The sequence below is a fragment of the Uranotaenia lowii genome, chromosome 3 (assembly GCF_029784155.1).
Source record: "Uranotaenia lowii strain MFRU-FL chromosome 3, ASM2978415v1, whole genome shotgun sequence".
In the NCBI taxonomy this organism is placed as follows: domain Eukaryota; kingdom Metazoa; phylum Arthropoda; class Insecta; order Diptera; family Culicidae; genus Uranotaenia; species Uranotaenia lowii.
Genome location: NC_073693.1, coordinates 313,133,652 through 313,158,988, shown reverse-complemented (window position 1 = coordinate 313,158,988; position 25,337 = coordinate 313,133,652). Strand labels below are relative to the sequence as shown.

The 25,337-nt window shown below is 35.8% G+C and overlaps 2 protein-coding genes across 2 annotated transcripts; one reads left to right on the top strand and one right to left on the bottom strand.

The window, feature by feature from the left end:
• The first annotated feature begins 12,226 nt into the window (after positions 1 to 12,226).
• LOC129755726 (uncharacterized) lies at positions 12,227 to 22,713 on the top strand. Its single transcript, XM_055752347.1, has 3 exons — positions 12,227 to 13,300; positions 21,649 to 22,046; positions 22,108 to 22,713. The coding sequence occupies exons 1-3, from the start codon at positions 13,083 to 13,085 to the stop codon at positions 22,659 to 22,661; spliced, it is 1,170 nt and encodes a 389-aa protein (XP_055608322.1). The 5' UTR covers positions 12,227 to 13,082; the 3' UTR covers positions 22,662 to 22,713.
• Positions 22,714 to 22,723: 10 nt separating this feature from the next.
• On the bottom strand, positions 22,724 to 23,237 carry LOC129755727 (uncharacterized). Its single transcript, XM_055752349.1, has one exon. It carries the CDS (start codon positions 23,110 to 23,112, stop codon positions 22,747 to 22,749), a length of 366 nt encoding a protein of 121 aa, XP_055608324.1. The 5' UTR covers positions 23,113 to 23,237; the 3' UTR covers positions 22,724 to 22,746.
• Between the last annotated feature and the right edge of the window lie 2,100 nt (positions 23,238 to 25,337).

Genomic DNA, 25,337 nt, shown 5'->3' with positions numbered 1-25,337 from the left:
AGTAGTTTTCTCTATCTTATGATGACAAAAAACCTAAAAATCAAATATAGTTTCAGAATTAACAGACCTAGTAATAATTTGCCGTAGCCCACACAAAAAAACTCCCTAATAAGACCTTGAGTGTCAATATGACACTCCCCGCTAATAGCTGTATATCTTTTGTTTTTCAACCGATTTGTGCTAAATTTATTGTTTTGAAAACCTTGTAATGTAATTGAATCATGTTTTTCAGACAATATTCAGCTACAATTATTCATTTTCTCAGTTATCCTAATAAGTCTAAGAAAAAAATCCGAAAAAACATGCGTCGGAAAATAATAATAGACCAGCTACCAATTGCTAAAAAGAATTTCACTTAGTGCACAAGACAGCTGGAGTTAGAAGCTATTTGATTGGCAGAAGGATATATTTTTTTCGAATTTTTTAAGATCATGACCACAAAAAAAGTAGAAAAGTGGTGTAAAAGCGTACTTTTAAATCAATGTACGGTCAAAATTGTTTTAGTCGTAGTAGAAATTTTTTTAAAGTGGATCTTTAGGTTCTTAAAGTACGAAACACAGAATTTTTGGAATTTTCAAAGGTAGCGGTTTTTCGAACTTTTTTATCAATTTCAATTTTTCATCTAAATTCAACTTTGCACTGGATTTTGATCATATAAACGTAAGATTTTGGCAATAAAATTATATTATACCGGTTCTAGTGAAGTAATTACATTACCGGTGCGATGATTCACAGAAAAATTAAATAGCATAAAACTCAAAGTAATTCCAGAAAATTTACGCGAATGCTTGTATATTTGTTTGTTTCCGTTCACTCGTCGATATCGAAATTAGACATCTGTAAACAGGGTGGCCACCACTTTTTCATTTTGAAATTCCCGGTTTTCCCGGTTTTTAAATTCAAGATTTCCCAGGTATTGATGATCCAATTTCATTGACGAAAACCAATATTTTCAACTAATTTCATTAATTTGATTGTTTCATCACATTCATACCATTGAACATTTTGACGAACTCGATTCTATTTTCAGTTTTTTATCACCTTTTATCAAAATGATTAAAAAACACCGTACACAAAATCGTTATGGGAATAGAAAAGCTGGTGTCGACGACACTATGATGCATTTAAAACATATTTTCGATAGATAAGTTAAAATCATGTTCACAAAAAATTTAAAAATGGTGTGCTAAACAATGTTTACAATTAATCAGTCGTCATTGTGGCTATGGTAAGAACCAAAAAGAAATCAAATGAATCAAATGTGATATTCGATCATTTTTTTAAGTTACAGATACCAAGTGTGTCATTAAAGTTCACAACATTCATTTCTCTGGAAATTTGTTTGATTACTTAAACTTACCTTTTATGATTAAAAAACCAATAACCATCAAGATTTTGAAAATAAACCGTTCTACATAACGTATGAAATGTCAAAACGAAAATACCCCATGACTAATCAATGGTAATATTAGAAAGAACACAAATCGTATCTAGACGCAGTGAAAAAAAGCTCGAGAAATACTGCCAATACTTAAAATTATAACCTAATAAGAAATCAAATTAATAATGATCATAATTACCTTAGATGACCCTACCATTTTCCGACATTCTTGTCTTCTGTTTATTAACCCGAGTCTCAAAACGAAAAATATTTACTATACAAGTAAAGATTTTTTTCCATTTTGAAAAAGCCCATAAATTGAAAAAAAATCTAGATCATTTTTAACTCCTTGTTAAAGCAGTAAAAAATTTATCAAACATTATTATTGCATCATAATTCCAAAGTTCTCATTTCAGAATCGGAAATCACGATTTCAATTAAGAATTCTCATTGCGAAATTGAAAAAAAAAAATATAGGCAACAAGTCACACAGACTAGATTTACAGTTAAGGGGATTATTCAATACGATATCAAAGATATCACTGTATTTTTTTTAGTCAAGGAATTTTAATTCCAAAATACAAATTTATGGAAAAGATATTAAAAATTATGGTTTTTAAATTATTGATTCTAAAATCAAAGTTCGTAGACAAATAAACATTAGAAAACATTTAATGATTGATTTCATAGCATACTGCCCCTACTCGCATAACAGTCCCATATGAATTTTCGTCATTTTTCATCTAACCTGACAGTTCGTCATTTTGAACATTTTACTTCAATATAAAACAATAAAAAAAGAGAGATTTTGTTCTAGAAATTACGAAAAAAATATCAACTAGCGACTGTCCCATATGAAATATACCCGAATAACAGTCCCATATGTGAAATACCACGGATGTAGTTACCTTACTATGTTTCTTTCGGTGAAATGATCTTAGATTTATTGCTTTAAGTCATTTAAACAAGATGCAACTCACTTGATGTCGAATAATGAACATTACACAGTAAATTTAACTACAGTTTTTGAAAGGCAGGCTAAGATAAAGGAAGGATGGTCTTCCTGTGAGAAAAACTACCAGAAACAACTAAAAACCATGATAAGATTCAACTTACAATATGGAATTCACGAACTACATTTACAAGTTCAGAAATGATCAATTTTAAGTCTTAGAAGGTAGCTTGATGAGCAAACCATATTATGTATGGGACTGTTATGCGAGTAGATTTGAAAAAGGTCTCGAATATGCTCGCATAACAGTCCCATAACAAACAAATATTGTGCTCCAGACCTTACTAGTTGCCAAATTCCAAAAAAATCAGGTCCTACGATTTATTATGACAACCTAGAACATATTCCATTAAACGATTTTTGTTTATGCTGAAAGCTGTGGTCAAGATTTAAAAATGTATTCCAAAACAGAAAAAGCTGATTTTCTCGTTTGCTCGTTTTTGCGTATGGGACTGTTATGAAAGTAGGGGCAGCATAGTAATATTGTAATTTTGACGTTTTAATCGATTGAAACTCGAATTTAACTGTGTTTTTAAACACTAAACTTTTGAACACTAAATTCAGACCCCATGAGATTCAGTATAAAACTGTGCCGGACATTCGGGCCGAATATAACCCAAATTTTAAATTTGTCGAATATTAAAGCAACAAATAGTTGTGCCTAGTATTCAGTCGAATATATGCAAATTTTGAAAGAAATTTTCAAATTAAATTGACAATATTTTTGAAGTAGTCATAAAATTTATAAACAAAACATTTTAAATAGAGCATTTTTAAATCCTCTTCTGCATACGATGCATACAATATACGATATCGATTTTTTTTGAAGTTTTAGAGCTTGATTCAGTACTGCAAAACATTTCAAACCAATTTCATTGTTTATAAAATTTATCTTATTTCTTACACTTTTTAAAGAATTCAATATTTTTTTGAATAAATTTATAAGTTAAGGTCGCAGTACACCTCAGGTTGAATTGAAAATGAAAAATCTTATTTCGTCAATAACTCAAAAAAGCGATATGATTTGATTTTGTAACATGGTGGAATTGATGGGGAAGGATTTTGAACTGGTCTCAGTGTTCAAAACCTTTTTTTGCCAGGAATTTGAGTGTTCAAAACCTCTTAAAATGTTTGAATTTCGATTCCACGATTTTTACCGCGGAAATTTTCTTATAATGGGATTGGAATTGGGAATCGAAATAAAATCAGTTTAAAGAAGTTTTAAAGACTGAGACCGATTCAAAATTCAGCTTTTCACTATTCCCCATTCATTCAACCATGTTACAAAGCCAATATGTGTCGCTTTTTTGAGTTATTGACAAAATAAGATTTGTCATTGGCCCTTATTCTGCGCCTCGAGTGACGTGACGATAGTAGAGTCACCCAAGTCACTCTATTCTAGTAGTCGGTTTAGGTGAGGATTGTCACTTCGGATGAACTTTGTGAGTTCTTACCCTATTCTCGTAGTCACCGTGGGTGAGAATCGTCGCAATCGGGTGACAATTTTAGGTGACAATTGTCGGTACCTCTTCAGGTGGTGACGGGATAAAAATTTAAAGGAAAATTTATGCAAAACGGTATAATTAGGCTCTAAACGTTTAATTACACTAAAGTGTGATAGTTTAAGAATCAATCATAACAAAAATCACTTCAATTTTTGATTTTTTCAATCATTTGTGCAACAAAAAAAAATTACTAGGTAGAAGTTGGAAATAATTTTGAAACATATAAAATTGAAAAAGGTTATAATTTCATTTTATACAACTTTATTTACAAGCAATTTACATGCAACGAGTTTAAAATAAGACATTTTTTGCACTTCACTTCATCTTATCCAATTCCCGTCGCGGGGGGATTTTTCACTTTCACCCGGTAATGTTGTTTTCGAACAAATTAATGTTACAGCTTTGAAGTCCTGTACTGAATCATGTTTATCGACGTCGAGGTGTCGTATCCCATGTGTTGATCTGTATGCAAAGGACCAGTTTATTGGGGCAGCAGCCGTCGATTTCCGCTATTTTGTTGGATGTTTTTTTCCAAGCCGCTCCAGGAACCAAACATATAAGACCAAATTATGTCCGATTCGCTCTATTCGCAGCTCCAAAAGTTATTCCAGCTGCTTGCTCAAACCTTGCAATCCGTTAGTGACCGTTTGTGTACCGAAATTTGTACATTTTGATTTTAAATTTAATTTTAACATTTGGAATCGCGAACGAAATAAAAACAAACCGAGCAAATTTGACACATGAGTTCATTCGGTCGCTCACCTAGAATGAACCTCTGTCACTTTACCCGGATCGACTCCGGGAATAAGGTGACAAATCTCACGGTGACTCCGAGGTGAGGTGACAATCATCACGTCACGCGCGGCGCAGAATAAGGGCCATTATCATTTTTACCTGAGGTGTACCGCGACCTTTAGAGGTGAATCAAGTTACTTCCATCAACACTTTTTATTCTAAACTTATTCATAATTCATGCAGTAGAGGGTAAGCTTTGTTATGCAGAAACATGTAAATGTTATTTTAGTGAAAATGTTTTCAAATCTGTAAAGCAAGGAACAGTTTTGCCTTTGTTTCGAAAATTTATTTTCAAAAATTATACTGTTTTGAATTCGAAGTATTTGTCAGATTCTGTCTAAAACCTCTGGCTCTGATGGTATTGCTTTTAAATTAAAAAACCATTAAGTTTCGATTACAATCAATCATTGATAACAAATGAACCGACAATCCTCTACAAAAATAAAAACTGATTTCAAATCTTTGTATTATCCCCCATTTGATCAAGGATTAAGATATAAACTAACCATTCTAGTTTCAGAGAAACAAAAAACATAAACTAAAAGAAAACATCGGTCGTGTTAAAAGTTAATTAAAACTACACGTGGCCTTCAAAAAGTTGATCATTATGTAGCTCAAAACTTGTTTCGAGTATCATATAAATTTTCTAATTTTTCATAAAAGATATTTTTTTAAAAATTTACCTTTTTGTTCAAAAGTTAACTGTTGAATCTTTTAAATTGTAGCTGGTAGAAAAAAAAAGCATATTTGGACTTAGCGCCCTCAAATAAGTTAAAATTAGCTCGTAAACCTTTGGCACCACGAATTTTGTTGCCTTGTGAATCTAATAAAAAAAACGAAGTAAAACAATCAATTCGAATGCAATAATTTAATTAAACAAAATCTCTTTTAAACAGTTAAATACAATGATATTTTCCTTAAGTACTTCACTTGAAACACAAACATATTTTTAGAAAAGTATCGATGTTGAATAGTTGTAAAATAATTTCATCAAAAGCACTTATAAATTCTTTACAGTGTAACTTGAAAGTCCTATTTCAAGGCCATTTCAAGTAAATTTCACTGAAATTTAAAGAAATTTACTTCAAATTTTATGTCACGAATCAGGTAAAAAATCTGTTCATTCGAAATTTTTGTAAATTTTTATTGAATTCGTAACATATTCAAGCTTTATAAAGTGTAATTTGAAGTTTTTTGGATAAATTATGACTACTAATTTGTTTTGAGAAAATTAAATTTTTAAAATCAACTTTAAAAATAGTTCACGGATGAATTTTTGTTCCCAAACAGGGCTTGTGAAAGGAGATCGTTTCCTCAAATTTTAAGAGATGTTTAATTTGTTGTTATTATGGTACAAAAATGCGCAAAGATGATATGAAGATTTTTTTTTATTTCTGTGTTGTTTTTAACTCTTGAAATCAACACTATCACTGGAAAGTTATAATATTAGCCTCTTTTTACATTTCCAAGTGTACAACAAAGAGATCTGAATTCTTGATTTGACTTCAATTCATTTGTTTTTATATGATCAATGGTTTTTTTTTAAATGAATGTAGTGACATGCGATACTTGAACAAATTTGAAGAGACTTTTCGAATTTCTTATTTCATTCTTCAAGATAGTTTTGAACTCTGGGTTCCGGTGATAATTGAGATTCCAATTCAAAGTTAATTGACGAGATCCTAATAGTTTTTAAATTTCACAACTTTTGATTTCCTTACCACACATTTTTTGAACGTTTGTATTCTTGCAAATTAAAATAATAATTCCTAATTTTGAGTTTTGGGGTGAATCCCGGGTCTTGGAACCAAAACTAAATTTTGATTTCTTTTTGTTGATTTTCCCGGTTTTGGGTCTGAATTCCCGATTTTTCCCCGGTTTTCCCGGTTCGATTTTCAATTCCCGGTTTTTCCCGGTTTTCCCGGTTCTGTGGTCACCCTGTGTAAAGCGTGTTGACGCTGATAAAAATAAACTATTTATTATTATTAAGTTTTATTAGTGACACTTTACCATCTTCGTGGCATTCGTGTCATAGTGTATATAAAAATAAATGTAAGCAGCGTTTAATGCCAAAATACTAAATTGATACGACACGCCCTTTAAATTGGTCTTTTTTCCGCCCATTTCCATTCACTTTGAAAACAAAAAAGAAGCAGTGGTTTGCGCTGACTAATGAATATCTAGAAAGTAGGGGGAATAAGGGCATGATGGGCACCTTGAGGAAGACGCTTTTTTAACCATACAAAACACTTGTAATATGTGAGTTACATCACTACACAGATCGTAATCCAACACTCAAGAAGTCCATTTCGTGTCCGGTTAGAAACTTTTAAAGTTGATAGTAACGTTGAAAAATGCATCTTAAAACTGTATACCAAAAGCTGAAAAACAATCACTATGTGGGACAGGTTAAAAACGCCCAGGGGCAGAAAAAAACGCCATCATTTGCTACATTGTTTCGTTACTGGCGTAACTCTGGATCCGATTAGCTAGTTGAAACGGCCTTACGCTTCGTAAACTGCTGCGGCCTTCGTACGGAGAACTAAGAGATAATAAATGCTACGAATAATATCTCCACAGATTAAATCCTGTAGAAACAGTGCGTCTATCGATTTCCTTCGGGTTTCCAGCATGTCCAAACCTACCAGCATGCACAAAACTCGATACTCCCAAGGTTTCTCAAAGAGTGTTTCAAGAACTTCTTCTGAACTCTCTCTAGTCTGTTGTTGTGTACGTTGTACAGTATTGTTCCGATTTTGTCAGCCCCATCTTGAATTTAGGGCTGACAAAACAGGGTACCTGACAAAATCGGGAAAACATTTTTTCTTAAAAATAATTTCAATTTTGATTTGATGATTGTCCGTTTACTTGTTATTTGGATATTTTATGTCAATACCATGATAAGGGGTGACATTGACCCCTTTTCTTTATTTTTTACCCTTCTTACAAAGAAGGGAATACATGTTTTTTGAAAAACCAACTTTCGATCCGAGGCCCGGAGGGCCAAGTGTCATATACCATTCGACTCAGTTCGTCGAGATCGGAACATGTCTGTATGTGTGAGTTCTTGAGGCGTCAAATGAAAGGTCTTGCAAATAGCAAAATGGAGGACCTGTTCAAGAACTCAATCCTAAGTGATTGTTTACAAACACCTTTCATACAATGGATTGTGTACATGCCATTTGAAAAACGGTTGGTACGTAGCTGCAGGATTGATATGCAATTGCAAAACAGCTGAATTTGTTGATCACGTTTTAATTTTAAGTATGTAATGGTACTTTTTATGGATTTACAAAAATAAATGTAAACCGTCCTTTATTTTTCTGAATTAAAAAAGAAAAAAAAAGTTTTATGAAAAACGACAAATCCACGTGGTTTGTGGATAGTTTCCTAAGGGACTATCCATAAACCACGTAGCATTATTTTTGGCCATTTCAACCCCCCCCCCCCCTTCCCCCTCGTATACTTTTGTCCATAAAAAAAATCGAAAATTTGTATGGAGCGTAGACTTTGGCCAACCCCCCCCCCCCTTCCCCCCCTGAAGTCTACGTGGTTTATGGATGATCCTTAAGGGCTATCCATAAACCATGTGATCAAAATGTGGTCAAGTTTCAACCTCCTTCCATTCGTCATCAATGAAAACTCTTATGAACCTTCAATCACCTCCAACCCTTAAAATACCAACCCTTAAGGGGCCGTTCAAATATGACGTAACACAATTTTCGAGCATTTTCAACCCCGCTTCCCCCCTACGTAACACAATCGTCTCAAAATTTCTGAGCAAAATCCACAAAGCCTAACAAACTGCTATACCCCCTCCCCCCCTGAAAGCGTTACGTAATATTTGAATGGTCCCTAAAATACCAAGTGGTTAATGGGTGGTATCTACGTGGGTCAGGACAACCCACAAAAAAACATACAGTGTTAAATGACTGGGAATTTTAGTTCAAAAGCAGAAAATTTCAATTAAATTTAAAAGCTGACAAAATCGGGATGAAGTGCTGACAAAATCGGGGATAGACAAAATCGGGGGTAGACAAAATCGGGAGCTGACAAAATCGGAACAATACTGTAGTACGGTCGCCACACAATGCCGGCGTATTCAATGATGGTCCTAACTAATCTAAACAAAATCGGGAAAACATTTTTTCTTAAAAATAATTTCAATTTTGATTTGATGATTGTCCGTTTACTTGTTATTTGGATATTTTATGTCAATACCATGATAAGGGGTGACATTGACCCCTTTTCTTTATTTTTTACCCTTCTTACAAAGAAGGGAATACATGTTTTTTGAAAAACCAACTTTCGATCCGAGGCCCGGAGGGCCAAGTGTCATATACCATTCGACTCAGTTCGTCGAGATCGGAACATGTCTGTATGTGTGAGTTCTTGAGGCGTCAAATGAAAGGTCTTGCAAATAGCAAAATGGAGGACCTGTTCAAGAACTCAATCCTAAGTGATTGTTTACAAACACCTTTCATACAATGGATTGTGTACATGCCATTTGAAAAACGGTTGGTACGTAGCTGCAGGATTGATATGCAATTGCAAAACAGCTGAATTTGTTGATCACGTTTTAATTTTAAGTATGTAATGGTACTTTTTATGGATTTACAAAAATAAATGTAAACCGTCCTTTATTTTTCTGAATTAAAAAAGAAAAAAAAAGTTTTATGAAAAACGACAAATCCACGTGGTTTGTGGATAGTTTCCTAAGGGACTATCCATAAACCACGTAGCATTATTTTTGGTCATTTCAACCCCCCCCCCCCTTCCCCCTCGTATACTTTTGTCCATAAAAAAAATCGAAAATTTGTATGGAGCGTAGACTTTGGCCAACCCCCCCCCCCCCTTCCCCCCCCTGAAGTCTACGTGGTTTATGGATGATCCTTAAGGGCTATCCATAAACCATGTGATCAAAATGTGGTCAAGTTTCAACCTCCTTCCATTCGTCATCAATGAAAACTCTTATGAACCTTCAATCACCTCCAACCCTTAAAATACCAACCCTTAAGGGGCCGTTCAAATATGACGTAACACAATTTTCGAGCATTTTCAACCCCGCTTCCCCCCTACGTAACACAATCGTCTCAAAATTTCTAAGCAAAATCCACAAAGCCTAACAAACTGCTATACCCCCTCCCCCCCTGAAAGCGTTACGTAATATTTGAATGGTCCCTAAAATACCAAGTGGTTAATGGGTGGTATCTACGTGGGTCAGGACAACCCACAAAAAAACATACAGTGTTAAATGACTGGGAATTTTAGTTCAAAAGCAGAAAATTTCAATTAAATTTAAAAGCTGACAAAATCGGGATGAAGTGCTGACAAAATCGGGGATAGACAAAATCGGGGGTAGACAAAATCGGGAGCTGACAAAATCGGAACAATACTGTAGTACGGTCGCCACACAATGCCGGCGTATTCAATGATGGTCCTAACTAATCTAGTGTAGATTGAAAAAATCGTATAGGGATTATCCAGCTCGTGACAGATTCTACTGACCATTCCGACCTTAGAATTTGCCTTTGCTACAACTTTTTCTACGTGTTTCGAAAAAGTTAACTCTGCGTTAAAACTCCACTCTCAAGTCTTTCACTGAGTTTTTCCGAGCAATGAGCAAGTGGTATTCATAAAGGATGATACGGTAAAATTTTTTGTCAAGGGAAATCGCGTGTAAATCGGTGAAATCGTTTATTTAAAAAATCAAATTAAATTTCTTTTTCAACTTTAATTTGTATAAAATTCAGGAAAAATATTCAGTTAGGCTTCCGCTTTTCCAAATCCGAATTGCCGGCCTTACGCTTAACCCCTGCCATCAGATTTTGTACAGCCACCTTGTCCACTTTCTTCGCCGCAGAAAGCCAGTTTGCCTTGAACTGCTGCTCGTCCTTAGCAGTTTTTTGGTCTTCTTTAGGTTCCGCTTGACAATAGCCCAGTATTTCTCAATTGGGCGTAGTTGTTGGCGGCGTACCACTCCATGGCCTTTTAACCGTAATGGCAAGATGCCAATTCCGGTCAAAACAGTACGGAACAACCGTGTTTCTTCAGGAAAGGCAGCAGACGTTTATTCAAACACTCTTTCACGTAAATTTCTTGGTTGACAGTCCCGGAAGCTATGAAAATGCTGCTTTTCAAGCCCCAGGTGATGGCTTGCCAAACCAGATATTTCTTCGCGAACTTTGACAGTTTCATGTGCTTGAAAATATCTGCTACCTTTCCTCTTCCTTTTGCCGTATAAAACTCCTGTCCCGGAAGTTGCTTGTAGTCGGCTTTGACGTAGGTTTCGTCGTCCATTACCACGCAGTCAAACTTCGTCAGCATCGTCGTGTACAGCCTCCGGGATCGCGCTTTGGCCGTCGTATTTTGTTTATCATCGCGATTTGGAGTCAATACCTTCTTGTAAGTCGATAGTCGGGCTCGTTTTTTGGCTCGATGCACGGTTGTAGATGATACACCCAGCTTATTTGCGGCATCTCGGAGAGAGAGGTTAGGGTTTCGCTTGAAACTACCGGCAACTCCCTTTGTCGTCTCAGCTTCCTGGCTGTTGACAAACGTTCCCCAAACACTTTAATTACATTTGTACTTTGTTAACTTTTAGCGATTTTGCCAGCTTTGCGTGCGAGTAGCTCGGATTTTCGCGATGCGCGAGCAAAATTTTGATAAGCTGCTCTTCTTCCTTGGACGGCATTTTGACAACTGAAGACTAAATTCCAAAATCAAAATAGAAGCAACATTCTACACACACACACCTTCAAAATGAGGGGTGTTCAGGTTTTTTAAATGCAAAATTTAAAGAAATACGTCAAGTTGATATTGACCAAATTTTGACCGTATCACCTTTTATTCAAATTTAAGAAAAGGTATAGTAAACTTTTGTCAAAGTAAAAATACAAATCTCTTTTATACACAATTTTTTACAAAATTCATCATGTTAAAGTAAGTCTAACTTAAACTTTGATTATCGTAATGTTCATTATTCTCCGAAACGAAAATAGCTTAGCGTGATATTTTTAGAAATGGTTTATTTTTGTTTCGATCATGATTATGGAGCTAACTCTCCAAGGTTTCCTTAACAAACTCGACACCGAAGTCCATTACATAACGATCGCCTCGTTTTTTATCTGTTTGTTGGTTAAACCGTCGGTCGTCCTAATTGATATTACCAACAATAAATAATTATAGCTGCCATGAGCATTAATTATAAACCGATCCATACGAGATGAGATGACTCAAAAGAAAGTACCAAACGCATGCAGCGCAGCAGTTTGCGAAAAAAATGGGCTTCGATCATGCAAATTGATCGTCGAGAGATCGCCAAGATCGTGTTCGGGCTCACACTCCCCGGAGAGACTGCGCCTTTCTTTCTCAGGCCTGACAAGGAGATATCAACGGTAACGTGTCTGTGTCGTTTTCTGCTGGGTCACTTCTCCCTGGGTCTGGAACTGGAACTGGCTGGAGAACGATCAATCCATGGCCCATGCAGTTTCAGAAATCCATACCACGGTCTCAGACGAGCGCGATCGATTAAGCTGTGCACACGTGCCTGCAACTTTTGCACATTCGGGTTGCGTAGAGTTGTTTGCGAAAACTATCCCTACTTTCGGTGAAGACTCTCTCTCTTTCGCGGCCATCCAGGTCCTGACCTTTCTTTTCACTGCGGGTGGTGACGACGAATTAGGTATTCAGTTTTTTTGAGAGTTTATCTGCGGATTTGGTTCGTGTTGAAGTTTCAAGTGTGTCAACGAGTGTCGTTGTTTGCAGTTCTTCCATCGACCAAGAAGGTGATCAACCATGATGAGTAAAGCGAGGGCAAAAAGTGTTGCAAAATAGCGTATTTCCCGCCATCAACCAGCCACCTTCAAGGTCTTTGATCTAGGTAGGTGTGCGACTTCGCGGTTCCGGTTAGGTCGAGGCGTGTTGCGTGAATTGAGTAATCGGTTTAACTAGTTGATTGACACCATCGGGCACGGTGAGGCCTGGAAGAGTGGCGCTAGCACCAAATGCTCAACGAATTGCACTCACAACGAAAGTGAGATTGGACATGAACGAGAGGAAAAGTGCTGTGAGATAATACGAGGTAGCTTGGAAAAAGCGACCCGAGCGAAGTTCCATGTAATAATAAATACGTGCCGCCAATCCCTTGGCGACGTCATAGATTACTCATATTGATACCTACTGGTGGCCTGGTCTTTGTTGCCTAAAGCTTTCGCGGAAAGCCGTTGTAGCCGCATAATAATAAAGACATCATACACAAAAATTTGTGCCAAAAGGTGATTGTGAAAGAGAAATTCGTGACCAACCGTTTACGAGGGATCAGAAGAAGGCGCAAAAAAACGCCCCTATTGATAGTCATTCAGGCATCAGGCGAATCCATACGGAAGGAATGATGTCAGGGATCAGGTTGCCGGCAGTGGTGTGGCTGCTGCTGCTGCTGATGTTGATCGTCGTGATGATAGTAATTGAGCCAGTGAGTTGCATTTATGTGGTGGAGAAAGGTGGCCGCAAGTCCTTTGTCAAGCTGAACCCGGCCCAGTGGACCGAACCGGAAGCGGAAGAGCAACAGGGCCTGTGGTCCTCGGTGTTGGAGGAGTACACTTTGGGGTAACTATTGGCTTGTGATTTGTGAGACCATAAAGCATACTTTTTAAGGCGGAAGGCACTCTTGAACTCTGTTTAAAAAGTTTAAATTTTATAGAAAGTGCAAAAACGATTGTGCAGAGGGGTGATCAAAAATAGGGTCATGTTCCGGAATTAAAACCTTGTGGCCTTGGGGGCTCATCTCGTTCATTGACTCGGCAGAAGGGCCCATGTCAAATTTCAGCTCATTTGGTTAGCTCTAAAGGGTAGCTCAACGACGCTTAAGTTTCTATGGAAATCTGACATCATTTGTCTAGCAAAACTGTAGAATCCACATTTTGGCTTTATCTTCCAGGCATATGCACCAATTACTCCAAATTTGTTTTTTTAATCTAGAATCTAGATGTCATTTCACACCTTTCCTTTGAAGACCGTAAGATGATACAAGTTACAATAAAAAAGTTATTAAGGATAGCAGAGAGGTATGTCAATCGCAAGGGTGAGCGGTATAACCGCCTTGTTGTTCCACATTGAACGGAAAATAAGGCCATTCAGTGTTGGTATAGCATATCCTTCAGAAGGGCGTATCTCTCTTGAACCCTTAATAGCTTTTTTGTCGTAACTCCAGTTTTAAAGGAAATTGATTAGTATATGAAATTTTCTGTTTCAGTGACAACAAGAATATCGAGCATTGAAACACTGGGAGTGTATCGATTGCATCGTATCACTACTCGCATAATTTTATTTTGTACTAGCTGATCCCGTACGAACTTCGTTTCGCTTTAAATCATTGGTACGCCAAAATGAGTTTAGAAAATGAATTGAAACATTCTTTCGACAATTTTGGGGAAAAAATTCAACAGTGTTTAAAGTCGCTACTATTACTATTACTTGAAATTCAAATTAAACGGTTGATTGACTTTTTATTAAAATTTATGTGAGAGTGTTTTCTTCTCGATCGGTTGCAAAATCCAGACATTATGGCAGAAACATGTACTATTTGTTTATGTGCACGACTCTTTTGCTTGACCTTCACACTTAAATTGGTATCAATTAACAGCCTCCATCCAAATTATTGCTCAAAACACTGAACTTTCAATGAAACCCTCTTTTTCTGTCCCATGGCCCGAAATTCGATAATTGAAACCAATTTTACGTTCCTCAAAACTCCCTCGTGCCATTTTTTCTTTTCAAATTATATGTAAAATAACGTCAGGATCTTGAAAACAGTGAACAGTGAATATAGACGCCCCTTTCGCCGACCCTTGACACGGAACATGCTACCTGGAGTCAATTACTCATAGTTTATAACCCTCATCTGAACATTTTCAATTCAATCCGATGCATGGTCACGACAATATCGCGAAAACAGTGAGCAACTAATATGGACGGCCTTTTTTTTATCACGATTCAAAAGTTGACACCTGAAATCAATTATCTATTCTGTTAAACTCCCATGTGCCAATTTTCATTACAATTCTATGTTCAACCAAGAGAATATCCTAAAAACAGTGAACAGATAATAACCCCTTTTGCCGAACCCTGAGTCAAGATTTGAAACCTGAAAGCAAAAGAGCGTCCCTCAAAACTCCTATGCGGAAATTTTCATCTCAATCCAATGTAGAATAACGTCAAAATCGCAAAAACATTAAAATTGGGTATGAACTACTCCCTCAGCCGACTTCTGATCCGCAATTCAAAACTTGAAATCGATTGCTCGTTTCTCAAAACACTCATGTGCTAATTTTCATCACAATACGTTCTATAATAACGCCAATATCGCAAAAACATCAATCAGTGGATATGGACGACCCCTTTTGCCGACCCCTGACCCTAAATTTGATAACTGTAATCGAATGCTCGTCTCTCAGAACACTCATGTGCAAATTTTCATCACAATCCGATGTATAGTAACGCCAATATCGCAAAAACATTAATCAGTGAATATGGACGACCCCTTTGGCCGACCCCTGACCCTAAATTTGATAACTGTAATCGTTTGCTCGTCTCTCAAAACACTCATGTGCAAATTTTCATCACAATCCGATGCATAATAACGCCAATATAGCAAAAACGTTAATCAGTGAATATGGACGACCCCTTCGGCCGACCCCTGACCCTAAATTTGATAACTGTAATCGATTGCTCGGCTTTTAAAACTCTCATGTGCAAATTTTCAACACAATCAGACGAAAAATAACGTCAATATTGCGAAAACATTATTTGTCTTGTATGGACGACCCCTTTCAGAAGGGGTCATCCAAAAATCTGAAAACATTTTTCATCCTTCCTGGACCTAATGAGTATCCATGCCAAATTTCAGACCTCTAGCTCTTAAGACGGCTGAGTCTATAGAGGACAAACAAACAAACAAACATACAGATAATTGCTTTTTATATATATAGATTCTTTGCAGTCGATTTGTGTGTGTCAGATGTGTTAAGCGATATTGTAGCGCAATAGTCGAAGTGTGGCATGATCACCTATTTTACATAAATTATTTTTGACCAGAATGTCATATATCGGCTGATTCGTATTTGACGGCGATTTTCTTGATTGTATAGTCATGCTAAGTATGGACCTGACGCACTCCTTCGATGGCACAACCATCAATCAACAATTCTAGCAACTTCTTATTTGACGATTTTCAATACAAAAACAAAAAAAAGCACAAAGTCTCTATTTACCGGTTTTATATCTTTAATAAGTAATTTAATTATAATCTAAGAAGCCTTAAACATATATCTAGATGGTAAACGTGTCGATTGACACGATTTGCGATGTACAGGATGGCCAGCGAGTTAATATTATCAAATTCCCGTTTTCCCGGTTTTCACGATTGAAATGTTATGATTTTCCGTATTCAAAAATACACAAATAAATATGCTTATCGGGGTTTTTGACAATATAAATAGATATTTTTATGAAAGTTGAACGTAAAAGTTCGAGAGGACTTAAAATTGTTTAGTATCCTTGATATTCAAAGGTTTTCAGGTTACGGTGATGGTAATACTGTGAGAAATAATGCTAGTTGGCCTAACCTTAACCGAAAATTGTTATCTTCTTTTCAAACATTCACATCAACTTCACTTATTATAAGTGAAAATCCTTTATTTTTATTATTTTCGTAAGATAAAATATAGTTTCAATATAATTTCAAGTTAAAATTCCGAATTTTACTATTGAACTCTGGTTTCTGAATTCTTAAATTCGAGATATAATCATGAAGGCCGAATTTCGTACTGAGTAACCGATCCATAAATCAACTTTATTTCAAGTTCATTCAAGGATTCATAATTCGAATGTTAATTTTAATTTCTGACGCTTATCTTCGGAATAAAAAATTAAGTTTTATGGTATTGCTGTCTGTGCTACTGATTGATATTCTTTTTTTTTTTTTATTATGCAGTTCTTAAAACAGATTCGCTGAATCTTATTACATTACATGAATCTTATGCAGCAATCAGAAATTAAATTTCCGTTCTCATATTCAAAATACTGGATGAGTATTTTCGCTCGATAACCTTTAAAATTTATCTGAATTCTGAGCCTGAATCTTCTGTTCAACTTCAAAATGCATGTTTTCATTCGATTTTTCAATTTGAAATCCTATTTAAATTTGAAAATTACTGTTACGTTAAATTTTCTTTTAAATTTTATAAAATAAAGAATGCGATTACTGGTTTAAGCAAATGATGTAAACAAAATGGTGGCCGTATAAACAAACAAAGAAAGTTGAATTTTATTAGAATTTTAATATTTTTTAATATTTTATAAGTCAAATAAAAATTTGGAGTATTGTTATGATATTTTTTTATTTTTTGATGGTACCGATAACTCGATTGAAAAAAGCTAAAAATAATGTCATAAGGAATGTATTCGAAAAAAATGCAATACTTTGTTTTTTGAATAACTTTTGAATACATGGATGGAAATTGATTAAATTTTCAGTCACGCATTCTAGTAATGTAATGTATACGTGTACAAAATTTGGTGACACTCTGTCAAGTGGTTTTTGAGATAGCGTCGAATACTGAAGTTCAAAATTTTTTTAGGAAAATCGAGAAAAAATCAGAAAAGTTTCAGTGGGAGACCCAAAAACAACTGGAAATCAACTATTCGACTTAAATTCACATGACGAATCATTTAAGAAGTCCTAGAGGATCCAATAGTAAGCTAACATTTGATTAAAAGTGAAGATTATTGATTTCATGAAGTGAGAGGAATATGAGAGGTTTTTTTCAAGCTCAATCCTAAAATACGAATAGAAGAAATGATAAAAATAAGACAAATTTTCCTGACTGGTTCCTCTAGCTGACTTATAAATTGGCCTGACTTCATTTCTACAAGATAGAAAAGCTGCCCACCGGTAAAATAAACAAAATACGGTGGTCAAATAATGCGCAAAATATTTGGACTGCTTGTGGGAAGATATTTAAAAAAAATCGTAATGGACGGCAAAACTAACTCTTTAGCGGGCACATTGCAGCATTCCAACCAGAAACTGTTCATTGGTAAGTCTTGTATTTTCCGGATATAAACAAGGAGAAAAAATTGAAAAATATTATGTCTTGTACTTGAGGAGGCTAAAAATCTGTGGAAACTGTCCTGCTTCTCCTAAATAATGAAATGTTGCGGGGTAAAGCATGATATACGTTAACAAGTTTTCCTCGTAAAAATACTCTTTCACTCTTTTCAACATCTGTAAATTTTCTCCTAACTTTACTATCCATCTTTATCAATTTTCAATTCTGATATTCTTTCTCCAAGAATAAATATACATTTTCACCGATATGCAGAAAATAAATTTACAAAAATAACGGAAATTCGTAAAACAAAGTGCAAAACGGTAGAAAACATTAAAACCTTTGATTAATTAACGCTATACGAGTATTGTATTCATACTTTTACGACATAACATTTCTTTGCACCACGAATGTATGCGCTGAGTCAAAAATCCCAATGTGTTAAGAAATTTTCTACTGTTCCCGGGAAAATCCCGTTTCTGAGTTTCTGAGAAAAAAATTCGTCATTATGAAATGAATGAACTTTATGATTTCATATGTTTATAATAGGTATTTGGGAAATACTATTCATAAATAATTTTGGTGGTTTTGATTCGAAATTCCAGTTTTTCCCGGATTTCCCCGTTTCATTTTCAATTTCCGGGTTTTCCCGGTTCGCTGGCCATTCTGGATGTAATTTTATATGCATATAAAGGCATCGGTTTTCTAAAACAAGTCCCAAAAAGTATATTTTTAGCCAAAAATTATGTTGAGATGAGATGACACCAAATTTTGACGATTTTTGAATTTTGAAGTCAATTCGCACCAAAACTAAAATTTAGATTTTATCGATTCCCATTTGAAACCCCCTTTTCTAGGTGGTTCATGAGGGTAGAAAAAACAAATATTTGACGCCTAAAACAAGTCTGATTTAAACTTTGCACAGGTAAGCTAATTTACAAAATTTTCACATATGGTCGGTTTTAGTAGTTCTATTTCTACTATACATTAATTGCCACCCTTATGTATCTAAGCATTTCAAAAATATTCAAATGTATGAGCATTTCTGCGGCTTTTTGCTATATAATTCAGCATAAAGTTGCCTTCAGAAAACAACCCTTCTAAAACAAATTTCAAAAGGGCAGAGATCGATACTTTGGCTTCGATTTTTTAGGTGGATCGATCCTGGATTTATTTAGCTGAATCGATCTTGGGAATCGAGTTTTTCCCAAAATATCGAACAACCCTACTGTAAATACTTGAATCATAAATAACATTAAAAGGTATACTTATTATCGTAAACTTTATTTTCATAACATCGACCGTTTTGTATAAATAGAAACAGCCGCAAAGAAGTAAATTCAAGTTACAAAGAAGGATTTTCTAAAACCGTATGCTTTTCAAGGAAATCGATTAATTATGAAGGCGAGAATTCAGTCCAAAAACTGTTTTGATTTTATTGTGTGATTTCAGATAAAAAATTAAGAGATTTCTTTTATCCATACATTCACAATGATACAAAAACTTCCATTTCATTTTCCCGGAGGACAAATGGTCAGAATTTGACAAAACCGAATTTGAAGTCATCAGCATTTTTTGAGAAACTTCGGTTTAATGTACAAATTGTTCCTACCAGGCTACAGGAATCAAAATTTATGAATTTTAAGGACCAGAATTAGTAATTTTTAAACCAAGAAACGTATCTCCGTTAATCATATGTATTTGCTTTTTCGGTCTTTAAAATGAGATTCAAATTTTGTTGTTTGCTCATGGTGATGGTGCTTACACTGATCCGCGATGCCAGGTAAATGTTTGACGTTTTGTAGTTAGGAAAAAAGGTAAACAAAAGGTGTACATTTTCGATGAATTTTAACCTCTTTTTACTACGACTTTTTACTTCAGAGATCTCTTAAAAAGCAAGTAGAATCAACTTTTAGGTCTTCTTCTAGTGTTTTAAATTTTTTTGAAAAAAATTTGATAGCTACTAAGCGATAAATTGAGTTTCAAAAACTGGTGTTTTTCTTGCGATTGGAAACACATCTAAATGCTTTAAAAGTTTTTGAATGAAAAAGTAATATTTTCACAAAAACATTCATTAAAAAAAATTGTTGGAGATACTTGTAAACTAACTTTACGAAAGTTCTGTTTTGGAAAGCATTCTAACAAGGAAAAAACTTGGTTGAAAAAACCGGAATTTTATCCTGTTTTTTGTTAAAAAAAAGTAACAAATTTGATGTTTTTTTCTGGAATCAATGAAGTGTTTGAGTTGTTTTTTTGTACTGGAAGAAGATTTAAAATGATTTAAATTTTTTATAGATTTATTTACGAGTGATATTTCATTTATGAAAAATGTACTTCTGGAATGTCTGCTCTTATGTGAGAGCTGTTTGCACATTTTTGGAACATTTTTGTAAAAAAATCTAATGTATTTCCGTCGACGTGTCTTGCAAGTACCTTTTCATGACAAAATTTTGTCCAATAATTATCAAAAAAAACATTAAGAGTTAATTCCCTTTTAATTATATGCCTGTTCCTAAAAGCTTCCCAAATTCTCTAAACTCTTGTATGGAGCACTTTGTAGCGCTACTGTTCGGTTAATATCTCGGATAAACTGATGTAACACTGTGTTCCCTTTTTGTCAACCATCATCTCAATAGTTAGTGATTATACCTACCTTTGATAGTGATGGCGCTTCTGGAATAGGAAATGTTCACACAGGAGCTTTTGGTTCGGGAATGATGAGCTAGATGTCGCCCAGAGCTCTGGACGATAAAATTTTCTTTTTTTCTGAACCGTTTCATTATTTAAAGACTAAACAATTCAACAAATAACTCTAAAGTAAACGATTAATCTCTGACTTTACCTCATAAGCAGTCTGCAGATATCATCCAGTCATCGGAGTTTCAATTTTTATTCTTTTTATTACATATGTGCAACTTGTAATTTCCATTAGATGTTTCATTAGTCGGTGTTCGGAATTTTGAATAAGACATTCCCTTACTCTACATATTAAGGAAAAATGTATATATGGTTTATGTTCTTTCTTTCTTTGATATTTTATGTTTCTCTAATACTTCCCATCACCTTTGAAAATGTGTTAATTTTCAGGTACGAATATGTACCAAGACGAACTCAAAACATTAGATTTGATTAGTAAACTTAGGACTGGATTCGAATAAAATCCAACACTTTCGTTTGTGGATAACTTTTGAGCGGATTTTAGCTTACTGTTTGATCCTCAAAGATTTCAAGAACAATATACCAAATGAATTTTGATCGCATAGTTGATTTCTAGGTTTTTGGGGTCTCGCTATCCTGAACAACATTTTAGGTCAATGAATTTATCCATTAGACGCTATCGCAAAAACTACTTGAACGATATCCACAAAATTTTGCACATGTAAACACTAAATACTTTACTGGGTAGTATCACTGAAAATTTCATCATTTTTCATCCATCCGTTCAAAAGCTATTCACAAATGAAAGTGTTGCATTTTTTTGAATACAGTTCTTGGTGTTATTAATGATCACTTTCACACGAGTTGTGAACTTCTATACTACTTTTTTATTTCTGGTTCTGATACTGCAGTTCATAAAAAATATATTTTCACATTATCCGCTAGGTAACGATTTCTTAAAGGAACGGCGGTTTGATTGAGTGGGAGGACAATTATTCATTTCGCTTTGCCAAAAGATATAGGAATATGAAAATTAGCCATGAAAACACATTTTCACATAAGTTTAGGCGAAATGCGGTATGAGATTTTTTTTTACATCCTGATTATCAGATTTATTGCTGCTTTCAGATTTTTATTTCAGGTTGTTTCAAATTATGACAATCTACCATTCTATTTCTTCTTCTTCAGCCTCAACACCTCCAGCCGAACAGGTCGTGTGATTCCAACGATAGCGGTCGGCCAAACGCATCAGTACATTCCGGCATCGAGCTTCTTCATCAACAAGCGTATCGGGGAGGCTGTGGAAGTGGCTGCCCCGATCGGCAAGGTGATAGGTCCTTCTGGGTACGCCGAGAACCAACTGACTCCACCGAGTGGCCAGAGCACTTTTACTCCGATGCGCCAAACTTTTGGCGGAGCTAGCCCTACTGAGTTGCTTTCCTCGCCGAGGGAAGTTTCTGAGACGGATCTGTACCTGCTGGGCGCCATCGAGAAGTTGGTCTATCGAGTGGATTACATGGAAAATCGGTTGAGGCGGGCTGAGCAAATAATTTACTATCTCATGGCCGGGAACAATCAAAAAGTTGGTACGTTGATTAGAATAGGATTCAGGGATGTTAAAAATTTTAATAAAATTATCTTTTTTAGAAACGTGCCCCGATAACTTCACCAGGGTTCACGATATATGCTATCATTTTGGAGTGGATCGCGGCCTAAATTGGAAATCGGCAAATGCTTTGTGCAAATCTTATGGGGCCCATCTGGCAGAGTTTGAATCCTCGTCGGAGTTCCAGGATGTAGTTGCCTACATTTTGAACAACCAACAGCACCGAGGTAAAGAGTTTTGGTTGGGCGGTCTCAATCCCGGATTGTTGTGGATTTGGACCCAGTCGGCCAAACCGGTGAATCCAAACACAAATCTCACATCGATAACGTCTGGCAATAAAAACACTACTACGACGAAACCGGAAACCAATAAAGAGGGAACGAAGATCGTTAATAAACCACAGAAACCTGCGGAACCTACCCTGGAAATAACTGGCACCGGAAGATGTCTTACGCTTACCTACAACGGAGCTCTCTACACGTACGGGTACAAAGGTCAAGATTGCTCGGCCAGATTCAATTACATCTGCGAGAAGAAGAACAAGGTCCTGGACAACGAGATAAACCGCATAGCGAAGCAGTTGGATCTGAATTAAATCAAGCGTTGATTATTTAAGTTATTTATTTGTAAAAGGAAACATAATTTATTAAAACACCATTATACTTTCAAGTCTCAGAGTCTCAGGATAGGATAACTGTAGCGATGACAAACACTGATCCGAGAAGTCCGCATAAGGCCAGTCCACAGGTGGTCAGATACATCGTATGATCCATGGGGCCCTTCAGAAAGACTGGCTTGTTGTCCCGGACTTGGAATTTGGCCTGCATTTCTTTGATCTTGTGGTAACCGGAGGCAATCTGGTACTGTTTTCCCGACCCCGAGGATCGCGATGACGAACCACCGGGATGGCAAGGGGGGCATGGCCGTGGGGGTTCATTGGGACATTTCTGGGACGCCATCGATGCCCGGGGCACCACCATCAGTCTCGGGGCCTTCGAAATTTGATTCAGGCCAATACTGTTGCAAATAACTTGACGGAAGGCCATTTTCGTGGGATAGACAAAAATAATTTTTCAACTTCTTCCGGATGCTAAAATTAATCGAAGGTTACTTTGTTCGGAATGATTTTATTGAATCTGTGAAAATAAGCGAAACTTCTGCCATCTGAAAATGTGCTGACTATGAGGCATACAAAAAATGGTTTTTTAATCTGCTACCTAAATACATTTAAGTTTAAGTTTAAGTTTAAGTTTATTATTCGAAATTAAAATGAATCCCAACAATTATCCATTCTCATCCATCCCATTTTAATTGTTAATTTCTTTCGTTTCTAAACCGATATGAATATTGAAAGAAGTTTTCTTTCGTCAAAATTCATCGACAGATTTTAAAGCGCATTCATGATTATTTTTTAAAAACTTGCGCAAAAAATTTCATTTTGAAGGCATACAAAAATTTTTGTATTTTTCTTCTTTGATTTACCAAATGAAGTGAATAGAATCCAGGCATTTTTCAATGAAATCCGGTCAACCGGACTGTTCCCAAATTTTGTAATAAATAACCGGACAAACCCGGATAAAACCGGGCGATCTGACAACCTTAACTTAGCTTACACCCAAGAGATTTTTTTTGAGCACTTGATAGCACTTTTCTGAAGCACGTTTCTTCGATTTTTTAAATGATTTTAAAAGATTATTTTTGCGCTATAATTGCAGAGGAACATAGTTTAAAAATCATATTTTATTTACGTTACAAGGTTTTCAAAACTATAAATTCTTCGATTTTTTAAATGATTTTAAAAGATTTTTTTGCGCTATAATTGCAGAGGAACATAGTTTAAAAATCATATTTTATTTACGTTACAAGGTTTTCAAAACTATAAATTTTGCATCGAATGGAAGACAGAAATTTAAAGCTTTTCATAATAAATGGGTGATGTAATCAAAGATCTCACTAGAATTTCCAGAAGATATTTTTTGATGAGTTTAAATAAACTACAAGCCTTAAAATTTCTTATAGCGTCTCTAGAACGGATGAGTGAATAAAAAATAAAGTTAAAAACTAAGAAAAGGAAAAACGTTAAAAACAACAGTATAATCAACAGATTTTAAAACCAATTTCATCGTTCAGCTTTCAAAAGTACTCATATGGAAGATTCTATTTTCGAAATTTCAATAAAGTTTCAGATTCAGATTCAAAATTCATTTTTCCAATTCATAATTCAGATACAGATGATGATTCTCCGGTTCCAACGATCAACATCCCCTCCTTATTCATTCGTCTCGCATCACTCGTCGTGTGCAGTCGCGTTTTGTTGCCTTCCGATAATCGCGAACAAGTGAGTGAGACTTCGTCCACTATATCCGGGTGTAAGTGCCGTTCGGACGGTTAAAAGGTGTTTTGTGCCGCGTGTAAACAAAGGACTCGCGTGTTCCTGCCAAAGGCAGATGAAATTAACTTTCCCCAGCTAATCGGGATCTCGTTAAAAGACTGTTGGTGAATTGAGTGCTGTTTTTGTGGCTAACTAAGGCAATCGCAGAAAACAATAGGAGACCACGAGGGCCGCCGCCATTGTTTGGCGAAACAAATAGCATCATCAAAGGGGTCATACTCGCCTGAGACCGAGTTGAGACGTGGCAGCCATCTTCGACCAACGAGGAAGGACCACGTGGTTGGGTCAATCACCAAAGGAGCAATTAAACTATAAACCAAGTTTGTGATTCTTTTTTTCTTTTTTCCCTTTATCTTCTTCTATTTTCCCTCTAATTTTTTCGACCATTTCTTGCTTCGCTTTTATTTTAATAAAATATGAGCGAAGGCGGGGGGTCGGATCCGCCTGATGCAGAAAGTGAAAAGATCGTCTACGAAGATGAGGAGCATTTGGAGGCTGGTCCTTCAAATGCTCATCTTTCTCCGGCAGTTGATCTTTCTACTCCATCTGCAGCTGCGGAAAAGACAACTCGACTCCGGGTTTATCCGGATAATTCATCCTCTTCTGGGCCGTGGGTGGTTTTTATCCGGCCCAAAACTAACGGAAAATCATTAAATGTAGTGCAAATCACTAAAGATTTGGCTAGGTGGCCCTCCGTTACCAGCGTTAGCAAGGTACGACCGAACAAATTGCGCGTTGTTGTGGCCGACCGGAAGGCTGCAAACGGGATTCTTGCGAGCAACTTTTTCAACTTAGAGTATCAGCTCTATATTCCGTCTCGAGTCGTGGAGATCGAGGGTGTGATCACCGAATCGAGTCTGGAGGCTGAATACGTTAAGT